Source organism: Calidris pugnax, unplaced genomic scaffold, assembly GCF_001431845.1.
Source record: "Calidris pugnax isolate Ruff unplaced genomic scaffold, ASM143184v1 scaffold20, whole genome shotgun sequence".
In the NCBI taxonomy this organism is placed as follows: Eukaryota; Metazoa; Chordata; class Aves; order Charadriiformes; family Scolopacidae; genus Calidris; species Calidris pugnax.
In genome coordinates, this window is record NW_015094510.1 from 11,052,379 (window position 1) to 11,071,292 (window position 18,914).

At 40.5% G+C, this 18,914-nt stretch overlaps 1 protein-coding gene across 1 annotated transcript; it reads left to right on the top strand.

Annotated features, from left to right (window-relative positions):
* The first annotated feature begins 7 nt into the window (after positions 1-7).
* On the top strand, positions 8-1,009 carry LOC106902331 (inositol 1,4,5-trisphosphate receptor-interacting protein-like 1). Its single transcript, XM_014965729.1, has one exon. It carries the CDS (start codon positions 8-10, stop codon positions 1,007-1,009), a length of 1,002 nt encoding a protein of 333 aa, XP_014821215.1.
* The last annotated feature ends 17,905 nt before the right edge of the window (positions 1,010-18,914 follow it).

The window sequence follows — 18,914 nt, forward strand, 5'->3', positions numbered from 1 at the left end:
GCAGGCCATGGCTGCCACAGGGCTGTTGCTCTTCCAGGCTCTGCAAAGCTTCTTCCAGCAGGTGCTGGCTGCTCAGCTGGACGAGGCCATGCCAGAGCGCATGGAGCAGCGTGAGACGTCCCTGCGCGAGCGGGCGACTGAGCTTCTGCAGGGGCTGGAGCAGGCTGCCGCTGCCTGGGCAGCCCCGCTCCTCCCTGCCTTGCGGCAATGGCACTTCGGGGCCATTGCTGTGCTTCTCCTCCTCCTCCTGCTACTGGGACTCGGCTGCTGGCTCTGGAAACGGAGGTGCCAGACAGGCAACAGCGGCACGGAGCGCACCACCACCAAGAAGGCTGAACGAGAGGAGTCCGAAGGAACAGCCAGGGTTGCGATGCATGGGCGCAGGATTTCGGCCCAGCGCCTCCTGGACCTCTCAGAGTCGTTCACCATGGTGGAGGAGCTGGTTGACGAACTTCTGCGGATCTGCCGAAAACTGTCGCGGAACAGTTTCATGCCAGAACCGAGGCCAGTCGTCGGGGTGAGCAGCGCCCTAGGAGGTTGGAGTGGCTGTGAGGACGATGCCGTGTACCGCCTCCTCGTGCCCCTGAAGCCCCCTCGTGGCCATGCCTTCCACGTGGACGTGGGCACCTCCTCCAGCAAGGGCACCGCGGAGAGGAAGGCCAGCCTCCGTGTCGAGCTGCGGTGCACGTGCATGAGGGAGCAGCTGGCCGAGGACATGCTCTGCTTCCTCCACCACCCCCAGAAGGAGCTGAAGGAAAGACAGGCTCCCAGCCTCCTGGGCACCCTCTGCACTGGCCCCTACCTGGACACCGACAAAACCTCACGCTGGCTGCAGATCCTGCTGAAAAGGGCCTGGGCGGTTATGCCTCAGTCGGCACACTGCCGTCTGACGGTGCTACCCTCCAGGCACTCCTGCACCCTCCGGCTCACGAACGCTTCCGGCAGCACCGTCCGCATTGAGATGCTCTTCGGCGTCAAGGAAGGCGACTCCTATGTCTTCCTGAGCTGAAAGGAGCCGCTGCCAGGAGCCTGCCTGGCAACAGAGTCTCACTCCCTTTACCCCTGGGCAGCAATTGCCCTCCCTCCCTGTTCCCGAGTCCCTTCCCTTGGTGACCCTTGACCCTCTGTCAATAGCTTTCAATAGATGACTTGTTTGAACAAACGCTGTCTGTGAGAGTCCGGGCATCACTTGGTTGGCAAAGGCGGGCATAGGGTGCTGGCTGCTCAGCTGCCACAGGGTCGGGGAGCGTTGTGCAGAAGAGCGGCCGCAGCGCGCTCTGCTTTCGCGAGTCCCTGGGCCTTGGCTTGCCAGGGCTGGCGGGTCAATCCCAGTAGCAGCTGGGCATCACACAGCTGCTCAGTCCCTTGCCCTACTTGGGATGGTGGAGAGAATCTTAGGGGTAAAAGTGGGAAAACTTGTGGGCTCAGCTAAGGCGGTCCAGCAGGAAAAGCAAGAGCTACACGCCAAAGCAAAGCAAAAGAAGAACTTGTTCCCTACTCCCCTGCTCTGCCCACCAGAGCTGCCTTTCTGGGCAGCCTTCTGCCTCCCTGGCCCTCGGGTTACCGTGAAATTTCCCGGCCTTCTACGTACTATCCTATCTCAACTGGTAAGGCACCCATAAGGATCAACCAAGGCCAACGCTCTGCTCCTCACAGGACCACCTGAACTTCAACCTTAGGACTCACAGAGGAGAGGCTGAGGGACTTGGGTCTTTTTAGTCTTGAGAAGAAAAGCTTCAGGGAGATCTAATAATTCGTACAAACACTTAAAGTGAGGGTGTCAGGAGGACAGGGATGGTCTTTTCTCAGTGGTGACCAGTGTCAGGACAAGAGGAAATGGGCACAAACTTGCATATAGGAAGTTATACCTGAACATGAGGAGGAACTTCTTTACTTTGAGAGTGGTGGAGCAATGGAGCAGGCTGCCCGGGCAGGTGGTGGAGGCTCCTTCTCTGGAGACATTCAAAACCCACCTGGACAAGTTCCTGTGCAACCTTCTCTGGGTAGACCCGCTCTGGCCGTGGGGTTGGACTAGATAATTTCTAGAGGTCCCTTCCAACCCCATATGATTCTATGATTCTATGATCTTGTTGATGAGAGCATCCTAATATGGGAAGTATTTGACTGCAACTTAAGAAAGAGAGGGTGACTCTAGCAACACAGGACACATGTTTAGGAAAATAGATTACCTATACCCTTATATACATTTTTCTTTCAAGTAAAACAAAGGAGAACATAATAAAGCTAAGCAACAGATGAATAAAATCAATATGAAACTTAATACTAGCCCAAAAATATAAATTAGAAATATTTGCTTTATATATTCATATATCTCAGTGGGTTTGCTTTCAAAATTAAAACTCAAATCAAAAGCCACTAAAATAAAGAAGAAAAATTAATACTTTGTGAACAATAAAAACTCTGGTCTGACACATCATCTCAAAAGGAAACAATAACTATATATTCATGTGATAAGAAAAATTTCCGTATATATATGAACTGAAAAATATGATTGAAATAATGTCTTGCCAGGCTTTCAATAGGCAACAGTTGTCTTGGAGAAAAGTGACATAATTTGTGGCAACTTCAATACAGACTAATTTTTTTATTTAATTTTAAAAAAATCTATAGAACAAAGCATATTTATAATTTGCTGCCAAACTATTCCATTGGATAATACCAGGCTCCATAACAATTCACTGGGAACAAGAATGAATACCCTAAGGCAGATTTTACCAGTCCCTGCTTCTTTCACACCTTGATGTAGTGGGATAATCAGAGAATCAAATGGTTGAGGTTGGCATGGACCTCTGGAGGTTGTTTAATTCAGCTTCTCTGATCAAGCAGAGTCAGCTTGAGCAGGTTGCTCAGGACTACAAAGGCCTGCAGTGACAGGATGAGGGGCATAGAACAAAGCATATTTATAATTTGCTGCCAAACTATTCGTGATTATAATACCAGGCTCCATAACAATTCACTGGGAACAAGAATGAATACCCTAAGGCAGATTTTACCAGTCCCTGCTTCTTTCACACCTTGATGTAGTGGGATAATCAGAGAATCAAATGGTTGAGGTTGGCATGGACCTCTGGAGGTTGTTTAATTCAGCTTCTCTGATCAAGCAGAGTCAGCTTGAGCAGGTTGCTCAGGACTACAAAGGCCTGCAGTGACAGGATGAGGGGCAATGGTTTTAAGCTGAAGGGGAGCAGATTTAGATTGGATATTAGGCAAAAGTTCTTTACTATGAGGGTGGTGGAACATTGGAACAGGTTGCCCAGGGAGGTGGTTGAGGCCCCTTCCCCAGAGATGTTCAAGATGAGGCTTGATGAGGCCCTGGGCAACCTGGTCTAGTTGGGGGTGTCCCTGCTGACTGCATGGAGGTTGGACTAGATGACCTTTGGAGGTCCCTTCCTCAGGGGGGACCATTCTGTGATTCTGCGATTCTATGACCCTATGACAGTGCCCAATTGGGTTTTCAGCATCTCCAAGGATGGAGACTACAACCACCTGGCTGGGCAACCTGTCCCGGTGTTTAATCACCTTTGCTAATACAGCATTCAGTAGGTACTAATCCATAGCATGTAAACTGAAGAGTAATCAAACTCAAAGCTGCTAAAGGTGGCTTATATTAGTTAAAGTTCTTGGTTTATATTACATGCTTTTGAATCATCCATAATATTAAATTATAATCACAAAAACTTCCGAGTAATATAAAAGACAACTCTGTGAAGTGGAAGGGTCATGTTTTTCCTATATTTTTTACCTTCCTTTTTTCTTACAGCTGTAATACATTTTTGTCCATTTACTTCCCTACTCCTCCCCAAAGAGTCTTGTTTCTCTGCATCCTCTTTGCTCCTCACTCCTATTCCTTCTTCTCACTCCTCATTGTGCTTTATCACTCTCTCTCTTTGTCTGTTGAACAGCTCTCTGTCTTTCAATTGTCATTGTCATGATAGGCATTTTGAAAGCATTTTACAAAAAGGATTTGCTTCACAATATTTCCTAAGCTGTGTGGATTTGTACATGTCAGAATGATGTCTCTTGTTGCCGTTCCTCTGCCACTGCTATATGCTATACCTTAAAATTTAGCTCCTGCAAGCCAAGCTTTTCCAATTTAATCCATTCACAGTCTGCTATTGTATCACATTGATCTTTTTTCCTAACTTTTTTTCTCCTTTGTGCATATTTGAATGGAAAATTAATGTAAAAATTCCTTCTCCATATCACAGTTCTTCAATTGATTGTATTCTCCTCTCACCACTTTCATTGTACATCAAATGTAAAAGCCCAGCAAGGAAATCTATTTCTTACAGACACATCAAATGCTTCAAACTAACCCTTCCATTTAATATACAGTGGAGAGGGTTTGAACTCTGCAGCTCCCCCAGGGGAACCAAGCAGAAGTTCTGCATAATGCTTAAGAAGTGTCATAGTAGAAGTAACATAGCTGAGCTCTGCTCCTTAACAAACTTTCTAAATATTCTGCTTCCCTCCTAAGTCTTATTCCAGAAAAACAGTTTTCTTTTCTTTTCTTTTTTTCTTTTCTTTTCTTTTCTTTTCTTTTCTTTTCTTTTCTTTTCTTTTCTTTTCTTTTCTTTTCTTTTCTTTTCTTTTCTTTTCTTTTCTTTTCTTTTCTTTTCTTTTCTTTTCTTTTCTTTTTCTTTTTTCTCCTGTTGCAGGGGGAGGGAAGGAAGGGGAGCAATAATTTCTGTTTGGTTTGTTTCATATATGCACCAATAACTTTGGGCATATTTTTTTGCCTTACAGAGACTTTCACTCATTGCTTCCTGTTCCAGAATGACCTTTCTTCCACCTACCCTATTCCTCTTCAGCCCTTTCTTTCTTTCCTCATTCTGCAAGAAATTCAGATTGTGTGGGATAAAATTCAGCTGATTCAAATAAGTACTTTGAACTTAAATTAAACTGTTGAACTGGGCTCTGTTCCAGTTGTCTGTGCACAAGGGCAGATCAACATGCAGAAATACCAAAGAAAATTACAGCTTTTCTGTACTTTCTCCCACAACAATGGTTTATCCCTCACACAAAAAGATTAATCGGTTGTCTCAAAGGATTAATTTCATTTAACTTTAGTTCCCAAAAGCTGTGCACTGAATCTAAGCTAGCTATCCTGGACCCCTCTCTAGTTGATGAAAAGAGATTGACACATCCTGAAAACAGTTTAGATGGGATGTTAATCCTTGTAGGAGTGTCCCTACTCTTAATTGAGTACCTGGGCTTGTTTGTTGCTAAATTATTACATGGCTAAAGCTAGATGTGATAAATTTTATGTTTATTATCTCCAGACACAACATTATTGTTCATTGTTTGCTGTGCTGTACACTGTGACTCCAGGTCATTCTGTAGCAAATTCCAATGTGTACTACTCATTGAGAGAAAAAATAGGGGAAAAAAAAATATTTTCTATATCTATGTAAAAGCACAAGATAAATATAATTAGATCTACCTATTTGGTTCTACCTGCTAGCTGCAAAGCAGAATCACAGAATCGCAGAATCATAGAATCATCATGGTTGGAAGGGACCTTTGAGATCATCGAGTCCAACTTTATACATATTTAAATTAAAACAAAAAAAACACTTAATGAACTTTTTGTTACAGTCCCAATCCTATATTCCTCGCAGATGTCAAACTACTGTTAGTTTCATGCAGCTCAGGTATGCCAATGAGAAGGTGTAGGGCATCCCCTCCTTTCCAGGCCCTACTGACTATCTCCCTTGGGCACTAGGTCTAGTTTCTTGCATGCTATTTTTTTTTTGCTGTACACTGTAGTGCAATTACTTTGGTATGAGATCCTGGACTGAAACGAAAAATTCAAGCCATTCTAGCCCAAATGGACGCACATCTGAGACATTCTCTTATAAATAGCTTTCCATCCACTGGAGACTTTTATTTATTGTTTTGTTTCCTCAAGAAACAGAGTCTTTTGGCTTAATTGTTGGAAGGAAAGCAGGTTACAGGCAAGAGATAATCTGCAAGGAATATATTATGTATAAAAATAACAACAACAACAACCTGTATGGGTCCTTAGTAATTGTTGTCATCTAAAAATCTCTCCACACAAAATTATTGCTTTATTGAGACATGGAGAAGTGGACAAAAAGGGGAAGAAGCAACTTCTCATGCATGAAATTAAATTTTTATATAGGAAATAAATAATGTTTCCTATGCTTAATATCTCAGTTTAATTATCTAGTCATAATCAAAGCAAACAGGAACGGATGCTGTAGCCCTAAATTCTTAACAAAACATTCAATTTTATTAAGATGCTTTACTTGTACTGGGCTAGCTGTTAACAGTGAAATATTGGGGAGGTTACAGTATAATTAAAGCAGAAATCTTGAAAGTTAGTAGGAAGCATATAATACCTTGTAAAGCAGACAATAGTTCCCAAAATATCCATGACACTTTGCAATGCCTTTATAATGCCCTATAGGTCATGTTGCCTTTATACCATTCTTAAAAGGAAAGTGTTGGATTTTTAGTGAGAATAATACATTTTATTTCTGTAGCATATATCTTCTAACATAATCAACACATTTTCCCCCAGATGCAAACAAAAGACCATCTCTAAGGTGTCAATGTTATTTTGTAAGGAAAAGAAAATTCTGAGGATGATTTTTTTCTGAGGCGCCTGTGAATTCTGAAACGTGTTTTGGGAGAACTGATGCTGGGGATTTTGCATTGTGCATTTAATATTTGAACATTAAAGGCAGTGGAAATCTTTCATTTATTACAGAGATGCATTTTTTTCTGAGCATTTTGGATGTCATCTATGCTTTCCATATCTGCCCCTATACATAATTTTTTTTTAAGATTGTCAAAAAAAATACCAGAAGCTTTAGACTATAGACACTTTAAAAGTCCATAGTCTTAATTTCATAGTGTCTTTCTTTTTTTTCAGATCAAGACCTGGAAAGGTGAAAATTTAAACACAATCTTATTATTTTGAAATGACTGAAAATTTTTCTAGGCTTATCTAGCTAAGAAAAAAAATCCATCAAAACCACAAAGTTAAACAACAAGGAGAGACCTCCTCGGTGAAAAGACAACAAAAAAAAAAAATCAGTTCAATGTTTTCAAAACCAGCATGGCATATAAAGTCTTCCACAGATCTATCTAATTCTGTATTAAACACTATTTATTTTTTGCCTTAATCCTTCCATTGAAGGGGATTTGTTGTTGTACATGCACAAAATATTGTTCAAATAAAAAAAAAATTCTTCAGTAATTCATCACTTGTAGAGTTAGTCTTCTTATAAATATAATAACAGAAATTTTCCAAGACCACTTGGTTAAATCTGTGAAGGAAAAATAGAGATGGAAAGAAAAGGAAATCTTGCCAGAACGAAGTTGTTTAAGAAGAGTAGGTATTTCAGGAGACAGGAAAATCCATGACTTCGCACATGAAGAAATGGCTCCTTTGTGACATACACTGTATACTAAATAATGATATCTAGGAATGATGGCAAACTTGAGAGCCTTAAGTATCACAGGACCAGGAGATCTGTAGTAAGCCCAAAGCCTCATTAAATATATTGCACAGTAGAGGAATCAGAAAGATTATTCATTTTGAGAGAACTGTCTCTGGAAAATATACAGCGGAAACTGACCTATAAAGAGCTCTGTGATGACCTATTAGTCGGTCAACATTGAGAAGATGTGGGAATTTGAATAAGAAGGACAATATTCATTAGGGTGAGACTGGGTGAGGATGTATAGAATATAATATGTGACAGTTTACATTTCAGTACATCACACTGAAAAACTCTCACCTTTTTAAAAGACTGTAGAAACTGAATGAATGCTGACATTTGTCTAAATTCTCTTACTCTGAGTTTATCTACTCTTACGCTGTCTGGGATAGAAATGTCTAGAGGATATAAACTTTTACTTCAGCTCTGGGACATAAGACAGCTGTTAATGGTCTAGGCTTAGCAAGAATTTTACCACGGGTTTTTTATTGCTTAATTGCCAACAATAGGCATTTTCTAACCCACAGTGCCGTATGTGGCTCTAACCACTGTCAGAAACGCCTGTTTAAATCTGGTGCATTCCGCATTTTCCTACATTCTTATTTAAATTTATTTTTCCACAGGGTGGTACCAGGTGATAAGTTACAGCACAGTCACATACTAGCCCTACTAAAATTTTAATGCTTTTTATGCCTGTCTTCTCCTGGCAAATGTTACTCAGAGGTCTGTCAATGGTAACCATCATCTTCATCTTCCTAGAACAATGATGACTCCTTCATGACTATATAAGAAAGATAGTTTGTTTGGATATATGTAGCTGCTTCCAGTACATTAATAGTTTTCAATGTTACCATGTAAACTTTGTAATTTGTTTACTTCAATAAAATAATCATTTCATGAAGTCAGTGACTTCAAAATGTAGGCAGTTTGACAAAGAAACAGTTGTTGGAAGTGAAGTACTGAGTCACAATTATTTTTAGTCTCTTTACAGTAACCAACAATCTATCAGGTGTTCCACAGAAGTAAGAAACTCATCCATTAAGGGGGTGGTAATAGCAAAGATTTTCTCTAGATAATTCTGCTTTTGGGATGTTAGTTTATTTCTGTGTATTAATGTAGTGACTGAATAATACAAAGTACCTGAACAGTCCTGGGCAATATGAAGTACAGACCTCTCAGAACTTGAAGCAACAGCAAGCTACAGGATCTGGAACCCTTCCATTCATTTCCAAGAATCCCACTCTTTTGGCTTCTCTTGATAGAAACAAATATCTATTGCCATTTAGGATGAAGAGAACAGGCAGATATGACAAAACACATATTCTCCCAAAAGTGCTCCTGTGAAAAAGAAACTAGAAGACATGATAGATAAAACAGAGCATTTCAAATGGCAGTAGCTGTCTTTGTGGGAGAAAATGAGTGAAACCCTTAAAGTTCTTCCAAGACCACTATAAATGATTAAATCATTTTTATCTATCATGATTATTAGAATACCTCCAGGCTTTAATTGTCATGTTAGATGCCTAAATAGATGCCTAAAATTCTGTCTTTCACCATAAAAGGACTGAGGGTTGGTCAGAGCCTGAAGGCAGATATGCCTAGACTTTCTTTTCATAATGAGATTCACAGAGCAAAGGAAAAAAAAAAAAAAAAAAAAGGAAAAAAAAAAAAAAAAAAAAAAAAAAAAAAAAAAAAAACCCAAGGCACCCCTTTGCCCCTGGCCCGGCATCCCAACCCCACCATAAAAGGACTGAGGGTTGGTCAGAGCCTGAAGGCAGATATGCCTAGACTTTCTTTTCATAATGAGATTCACAGAGCAAAGGAAAAAAAAAAAAAAAAAAGAAGGAAAAAAAGAGAAAAGAAAAAAAAGCAGAAAAAAAACCAGAAGGAAAATAAAGGAAAATAAAAGGCTTTTAAACCCCAGAAAATGAAGTTTTACCAAACCATAAAGTAAGACAATTAGCTCTTTTAAACATAGTCTCCAGATCTTGTTCCAGTTGCCTAAACAGCAAAGGCAGATAAGCCACTGAGCATACCTAAGGCATCTTGTCTAATTTCAGTCATTCTGCGTTTTCTACCTAGTTGTGCCTGTTGCTCTAGGTGGCTGTGTGTTTCCCAGTGGGACGGGATGTCATTCAGAGGGACCTGGACAGGCTGGAGTGGTGGGCCCAGGTGAACCTCGTGAGGTTCAACAAAAGCAAGTGCAGGGTTCTGCACCTGGGCTGGAGCAATCCTCAGTATCAATACAGACTAGGGGATGAGGTATTAGAAAGCAGCCCTAAGGGACTTGGGGGTGCTGATGAATGAGAAGCTGGACATAAGCAGGCAGTGTGCACTTGCAGCCCAGAAGGCCAATCACATCCTGGGATGCATCAAAAGAAGTGTTGCTAACAGGTCTAGAGAGGTGATTCTTCTGCTTTACTCTGCTGTGGTGAGACCTCACCTGGAGTACTGTGTACAGGTCGGGAGACCTCAATATAGGAAAGACACGGGTCCAGAGGAGGGCCACAAGGATGATCAGGGGGTTGGAGCACCTCTGCTACGAGGACAGGCTGAGGGAGCTGGGGTTGTTCAGCCTGCAGAAGAGGAGGCTCCAGGGAGACCTAATAGCAGCCTTCCAGTACCTGAAGGGGGCCTACAGGAAGGCTGGGGAGAACCTGTTTACAAAGGCCTGCAGTGACAGGACGAGGGGCAATGGTTTTAAGCTGAAGAGGAGCAAATTTAGATTAGATATTAGGCAAAAGTTCTTCACTCTGAGGGTGGTGGAGCACAGGTTGCCCAGGGAGGTGGTTGAGGCCCCTTCCCTGGAGATATTCAAGGAGAGGCTCGATGAGGCCCTGGGCAACCTGGTCTAGTTGGGGGTGTCCCTGCTGACTGTGGGGAGGTCGGACTAGATGACCTTTGGAGGTCCCTTCCGGCCCGCGTCATTCTATGACTATGATTGCTGTAAGTCTTGTGACATCTCAAATATAACATTTCAAATGGAACTAAATACCGCTGCCAATTAAATTGAGCCTGAACTGACTATGTCAGGTTGTCCTGGTCTGAGCTAAAACAGAACCAATTTTCTCTTCAGTAATTTAACTCTTCAGTTAAGTGTATTCTAACTAGCTTCACTCTCTGAAATTAACAGCATATTCTTCAGACAGTGTCTGCTGCCAGAGTGGTAAAACCTGATGTTTATAGTTAATACCAAGGAATGGTATGCAGAGAGGCTCCTGGTTGTACTTATTGCTGTGATAACCAGGGCCAGATCATTCTGTTATTTGAATGGAGGGTTGGAGTGGAGGAACATAGAAGAGTTGCACTTGCAGGGAGGAGTGGACAAGACAGTTGACACAAAACTGACAAACAGGGTATTTTCCCAGTGCCTGCTGGTGACATGACCATCATCCTGGGCACTTGATACAATTTTGTATATATTTTATTATTTTCTTGTCAATATTATTATCTTTTTATTTTATTATTAAAATTTTATTAGCATAGTTTTCTTCAATTCATAAGTCTCTCTCACTCTCTTTCACCTCGAGGTTAAAGAGAGCTCAGTCATTTGTTTGGTGCCCAGTCCGGCCCAAACGGGCACAATACAAATGAAGATGGGTTTATAAAGAATTTTCTCCTGCTAGTCACATTCTTTTCAAACAAGTCTTTTCTCCAGTACAGTTGTCAGTCATCTCAGTGGCTTTCTTAGGCACAATAAACCTGTAGTGGCCTGTCCAGTCCCCAGGACAGCTCTCTGCACCAGCTTGAGGGCCTGGCTGTCTGACCTCTGCTAAGGCTGTCCAAGACCTCTGCTCCTCTCAGCAGTTTCTCAATCTCTGCATGAGCTCTGAATTCCTAGATCTTCCTAGGATGGTTCCACGGGTTCTTCACCCACACTTTCTAAGCTCTGCAAGTTTCTCTGACTGAAGAAGCTGAGTTACATGGGAAGGACCAACCCTCCAGTGGTTTCACCTGACCTATTCTTTTTCACTTAACATATTATTCAGGTTTAAAATGAACATATCAAGTATGTTCCATTTTACTTTCCCCTCTTCTCCCTTGCAGAACATATAACTTCCAGAAAAACAGCATTCTAGACAGAGGCACTACTGTAGTGGTGAAGGGAAAACATAGTAGAGCTGAAGCTGGACTACAATACTGTTGAGATATTAGTAAGTCGATGGTGTCTGTATCTAGCAGCAGAAGAGGAGGTGTCCATACTGATCAACATCATACAGCTTTAGAAAAAGAGATGATGAAGCTGGCAGAGATGTAATTCCTGAATCAAGAGCAAGGGCTTGCATTTGAGTAATCCATTATGAAAGGAAGATTTTGCCTGACAAAGCAGTCCCAATTATTTTATGTGATACATAGTGGGAGCTAATTAGATGCTCAAATTATTTATACAAATTAAGCAAAAGCCAAAACTCTAAAGGGGGTAATTAAATTTATTTGAAATTAGTATTTTATTGAAGACGCCTGGAGAGATGCCAACGGCAGGATACCTCCCTCAGCAAGCCTGTTCTGCACAATTCTGTGAATCTGATGGATGCTCAAATGGTTCAGAATTACAAGTTTCTTAAAGCAAAAACTATGAAAATATGAAGGATTCACTATTTGTATTTATACTTCCTATATTTGTTCAACTAGCAACAAATGGTGTTAAAGGATTATGGAGAGAAAAAACTGTAATTGAGGAAACCAAGAGATAAACATTCACCTCTTTCTCAACAGGGTTTTAATTTTAAAGTTACCATTGTAATGCTACAGCTATATTGTGGCCTAGATACAGTTTTGATTAAAGGCTGTGCCTATTACACTTATCTGCAGGGATGTGTCTAATAGCCACCATAGCTCAAGATAGAACTACGTGCTCTACCTTTTTCCAGTTGATGCAAACAACTTAACTTGTGCTAATATATGTCTATAGCAAATTATAGCAATTTTTCTCACCCTTAGTCCATCAGGAGTAAAACCAAGACTTGATCTATCCTTTTCCGTCTCCCTAAGATCACTCTTCTTTTACTTTCTTAACAGAAAAAATGTTTGCAGTGACAATTCTCATCAGCTCTCATGCTCCTGAAGACGTATACATCTTCAATACAGGTTATAAAATGAAAGGAGAGGACGTTCTCACCAAGGAAAGCAATGGCTGCAGTTTTGTGATTCTCAAGTCTTGTCACTCCAGAAGTAATCCTGGAATTTCCTGTAGGAATGTGCAGTTAACAATTTTATGACTTGATAACATGTTACTTTATTAAATCAGAAAATATCTAAGCTTTCTGAATACAAAGAAATTTTTGAGAGACAAGATAACTTCCAAAATTTTAAATTTGGCATGGTAGTGAATTTGAAAGGAGAATACACTTATAACTGGCAGAAGAAAATGTGAAAAATATTTTTCAGTATTTTGAGGGGAAAGAAGAAGGAAGAAGGAATCCTTTTTATATAGACTTGGGATAGTATAAGTGAAAAATCAGTAGTTTCGAAAAATCAGAAGCAAGTTTTTTGCATCCTAACAGAAGCTAGAATATCTTGTCTATTGGATAAAATCAAACCAGAATCCCTTCCAAAGTACAGGATTTTTTATCCAAAACAATACTTAAATGTTGACACAGTACTTGAAATAAAAAATTTGAAGACTTAATTTGTCTCAGGTACTACTTAGCCACCCCCTTATTGTTTTTCCTCATATACTGTTCTCTTGATTTGTATCATAGTAACTCCTGGAATTTTCACTGCACCACTTGCTCAAATCCCTTTGATCAGACTCAGAAAAAAAAATTAGTTCTTACTGTAATGAATCTATTCTTCACCATTTCCTTTTTATGCCATTATTAATAATAGTTCCTCTATACTGTAGATCTCTAATAAACCTGTAAAGGTTTTGGTGGGATCTGCGACTATGCAATATGAAGAGATTATTTTTGGATGAAGAATAAGCTTTACTTAATTTATGGGTATTGTCTCAAAGCCACTGAAAGTTGCTCCATATTTATTTAAGGATGCTATTTGTCTCCCCACAAAGTCAAATGAAATAACCATTAAATAGGATAAGACTATTTTAGTAAATAGCTTTATTTTGCCCTTGTAAACATTTTCCTCAACATTGAAAATGTATATATATATATATGTACATGCATGCTTTTGTGTATATGTGTGAGCAATATGTTTAGGCCATAAACTCTTTCTTTTTCGTATATTTTATTATGCTGTTCTTTGAAGCAGTAAAATTAGTTATGGTACTTTTATTGATGTTGATTATAGGGACGTCTGATTTCATTTAGCATTCATACTGCACAGTAAGTGTCTTTTATAACCACCTTACTTTCACAGATGATTTGTCCCACTGTAAAATCATTAAGGACTTTCATTAGAATTTGTCACTCTGTTCCAGCAAAGTAATATTTTTCAAAATAAAGGTTCAATTGTTTATGTTTAATTTCAGTCATGTTTTCTTTTAGGCTTTAAGCCATTTTGTATTTAACATACTGCTAAGTGATTCTGGCACTTCATAAGAAGTCTTTCACTATTGTTCCTGGATGCAGATCAGAGTCAGATTTAGTGCTACCTTGTTCCTAGTATCTTCAGTGCCAGAACCCCTTCTTCCTAGTTTTTAAATGATTCACTGGAGATTGCTTTCTAGGTGTAGGGAAGCCTTTAAGCAAGTCTATCCTTTCCTTATCGAGAAGTTGTGTTAAGAGTTCTCAGTCCCTTCAGATCTCATGGACCCTATTTCGGCTCTTGTAGATGGTTAGACCACAAAGTGGGTGTTAAACTGTGCAGAAAGCTGAGCTCAGAAGATAGCAGTCAATGGATCAGCTAAAAGTAATGTTCCTTGGGGGCTGATACAAGGCCTCATCAATGGCCTTGATGATGGCACAAAATAGAACCTCAAATAGCTCATGGATGACATCAAACTGGGGAAGCAGATGATATGCTAGAAAGATGGACGTCATTCATAGTGACTTCAACACTGAAGGACTGACAAAATTAATGAAGATCAACCAAGACAAATGTAATGTCCTGCAACTGAACTGGAATAACTCCACGGCACTGTAAAAGTTAGGGACTGACTGGATAGAGAGCAATCTTCCAAAAGGAGCTGGAGAATTCTAGAGGGCAACATATTAAACATAAGTCAGCAGTGTGCCTTTGTAGTTATGAAAGCTTACTGTATTTCAATCTGCATTAGTGCAGGCACAGCCAAAAGCTCAAGGCAAGTGACTGACCCCATTCAGGACTTGTGAGACATGTTCTGGACCTGCATTACAAGACATCAGGAAGTCAGGGACTAAAGCATTTAACATATTAGAAGAGGCTGAATGAATTGGGTTTAATTAACCTTAAGAAGAAAAACATTGAGAGAGAGATTAGTTTCAGTCTTCAGATTCTTGGCAATGCACAATCAAAAGATAAGATCACCATCATTTTCAGTAAGAGAAATTCTAACTATATACAGTCAAAAACCTTACAAATGTTCATGGTCAAGCAATGAAAAGTGCATGAGATTTTGTGCAAGGAAGCACAGATGCATAAGATTTTTTGGTTTGGTTTTATTTGGCAGTGGAACATGGATATTATGGAATCTCCCAAACTTGTCTGAGCAGCCTGATCTAACTTTAATGTTAGCCTTACTTTGAGGAGGGGTTTGGATTAGACAACCTCCAAAAGCTGGTCTTCCAGATCAAGCTGTCCTACGACTCTATGATGTTATTGACTACATTTCCATTAAATTTAATGAGATAGCAGCCACCTGTGGTACATTGGACACTAATTGTTAAATGCCTTCAAATTAGAGCATCTGTGTCTGAGCTATTCACTTTGTGCCCCCTTCATAGACAGTGATGGGAGCACTATTGGGGAGCGACTCATCTCACCCTACCTAAACTAGATTTTGAAAATAAATTTCATTTCTGCCTATTTCAGAAACTACTCCAAAAATAGATCTCAGAGCTGCTTATTTATATTTATTCATTATGAAAGAGCTATTATGACTAAATGATGTAGATGTTAACATAAAAGTTGGGAAGCTGGGTAAGATGAGAATTACCCAGTGCTTTTCCTTAAGTTGTCAACTGTGGAAGTAGCCCTTACCGTATTAAGAAAACCTCTCTCTTTCCCCTCACATCTGACATACACACCTTTCAAAAGGATGTTTTTGCTGTTAGGAATAATGGGAAACAATTAAACAAATTTTACTTTACTAGCAGTCAGAATTAGGATGCCACTCTTTCTGGAAGCAGCTGAAGGCCACACTTACAAACTAGCAGATGAGTACATGGAAACTTTAATTAGTCTCCCATTCCTTCACCAGCTCTTTGGTTCTGCCTAGAGTACAGTAACTTGCTATATTTACAATGTGCAAGGAACCAGAAAATGTAAGTGAAGAGAGCAGCACTAGAAATCCTAGAGGTGATAAAAGCAGCAAATGGAAGACAGGAGACCTACATGCACATACCGAAGGCAAATAGACTTTAGCCATCAAGGGAAAAAAAAAACTTGGTCTGGAAACCACTGCATTCAGAGGAATCTATTGACTTCAGTAGATTTTGGATAGAAGACCAAATGCACAATATTGCCAGTAAAAGCAATTCACATAAGCCACTTAAGGTAACAATAGGGGCATGTAGTGTGAATACCCTTTAGCAGACATTTGTAGAGACATTTAAGCAGACTTAATGTCTTGTTCTTAATAAATGATGCAAAACATGATGTCAGAATGCACCACAGGAGGTGGATTCTGAGAAAATGCTGAAAAAGGAAAGTCAAAAGCAAGAGCATTTTTTAAAACATGCCATATCTGTTTTTTCCTCATACCAACTACTAAAGTACTTTCAGATCCTAGAAACTTACTCCTGCTAGTACACTACAGGAGTTTGCCTGGCTCACATTGACTAACTCTACACTGTTGACAAAATATCCATATGCTCATTTGCACTCAGAATGCTATGTTAGATTTGGCAGGGACGTTGTTGCTGGTCTGAGTTCTGCCCTGACAGTGTTTCTCAATGTTTATGCTATCCTATTATGTCCTATATGTGCAAAATTGTTCTTTTCTTCTGCCTTTTCCAGTCCACTACTGAGAGGAAGCAGCCTTTGATTTTGTGTCAGATATTACTTTTCACCAGTGTTTGTATTTGATCAGATGCAACAAGAATGAATGTACTCAACTGCAGTGTACTGGAAGGCTAAAGCGCTAATTAATCAAAGGACAAGTATAACAGGATTTTTCAATAACTAACTGAAGTGCTCAGCTAACTAGGGTGCCTAAGCTTAATAGCTAAAAGACACCCAGTTGCTGGATGTGCCTAAATCCACAAGGGGACTGCAGCTCAGCTTTTCTTTCCTCAGAGCATGGACTAAAGGGTAATAAATTGGTTACTGGTGTCAGCAAAGGTCGGTCCATATTATCAATTGACAGGACCTGCTACTTGGCCTTTGTCTTAAAGTGGGGCTGTTGCCATCTACAGAGGAGGTGCACCTGGACAAATCTTCCTATGGTTATGCTGGCTGTAGGAAATGGTAGCCCTAGAGCTCTTGACCCACAAGACTTTTTCAAGGAGCTATGCTTAATTAAGGCACCCTGAAAAAGCTACTCTGAGTATTCTAAGTGTTAAAATGGCTCAGATGTATCAAAAAATATTTTTAGTAGTAAAATAACCCCTACAACTCTTCTTATGTTCATGTAATGGCTGAAAATGCACCCATTGCCCATAGGGTATAAAGTAGACACACATGCATATATTAGGGTTATTATGTTAGAGTATTATATATGTTTGTATGTTTTTCTTATTCACCATGCAAATCCATCCATTATTGTCATCATCTCTTTTGCTTGAACTTTACTGTCTCCCCTCCCTCTAAAGTTTCACTCTTGAAATGTATGTTCTGTTTATTGTCATTTGAGTAAATTATTTTTACCCTTAAAATTTGAGTAAAAGTGAGACCTTTTTCATGCATCAGCAATGAAGAACTTGCAGCAAGGATGAGATTATTTTTGTAAATTGGGTTATGTTTTTTTTTAACTGATATGTTCATCCAGAAAATAAATTCCTTTGTACCCCTGCCTTTCCATGACTATTTTACAGTAAGGGTGAAGCGAGCAAGTTCAGAAAAGTTCCCTTAACAAGAGAATAAAACAGATGGAGCCAGGATATTTATACAGGAATTGGTCAAGCTTATCAACTGACCAAAGTTGATATATATATATATATATTTATATTTTAGTCCATACAACATAATAGAGAAAGGTAGTCCTGCATAGGAATTTTACAGATGGGTTTTTTATACATTTGTCATTCTTAATATGATTCTTAAAGGCTATTTTGTCTATAACAGAAAAAATCTGTCACAATCAAAGTCTCCCCACCTTCTGTCTTTATTTAGATATATATTTATTTTTTTTTTAATTAAGACATCCTGAAGATCAGCGAATTATTTATACTTCAAGAGTGACAATGTTAACTGATGTCAGGGGTTGTTAGGAGCAACATGTTAGGAGCAGCCACCTCTTCCAGCCCCCAGGGACCCAGGGTCTTTGCTGAGGGACGTGGCTACCAATTTGCCATTTGCAAGTTCAACCAGCAGCAAAGATGAACACATTTCCCATAGATACAAACATGGACACATACACACAGATGCACAGAGGACACAGACACAGCCGGTCACACAGACAGCCACAGACAAGGCGCTGCCTCCAGCACTACCTACATTCAGGACTCACAGCAGACACAGGCACAGAGAGCCATGTCCCGTCCTCCTCTTGAGCTGGCAGAAGCAGTAGGTCACTAGTGCAGCACACACACCACATTCCCCAGGTTCATAAGCACAAGCACTTTTGTGGATCTCCTGAGCAACAGCATGGCCTCTCTGACTGCCCTGCACCCCTGTCTGGATCCCAAACACCTCTTACCTGCCCCATAGGTTCCCAGCTCCCCAGTTGGTCCAGCTGGGTGCTCACTGCACACACACAGCACTACATACTCGTCCTACAGGCACTCCACACCTGCAGGTTCCCCCCAATGCCGAATACCAGCACGGAGACCATCCTCCCACCTGATACGCCTTCCTGGACCAGGGGCATCCTACTCACCAGCTGGTGAGACTAGGGTGAGCTGTCACAAGGCTCAGCCAGGCAAGACTGGCTCTGTTTTGCATGTGACCAGCCCCTTTTATACAACTTTTTGTCTACCTCTGCTTTGCTCCTTTCCTGATCCGCTTCCCCTGCATGTTCCCCTATCAGCTGGCATAGTCCCACCAACTGCCTCCAACACCTGGGGCCCTCAGGTTTGCAGCATTGTCAGTTGTGATGTCCCAGTTTGCCTGCAGCTTCTCGATAGCACGTTACCATGACTGACCAAGCTTGTTTGTTGTCTTTGTCTCCATTATGTTCACCTGTCATGTCTGTGTCTCCATATATTTTGTTTCTGGTTTCCC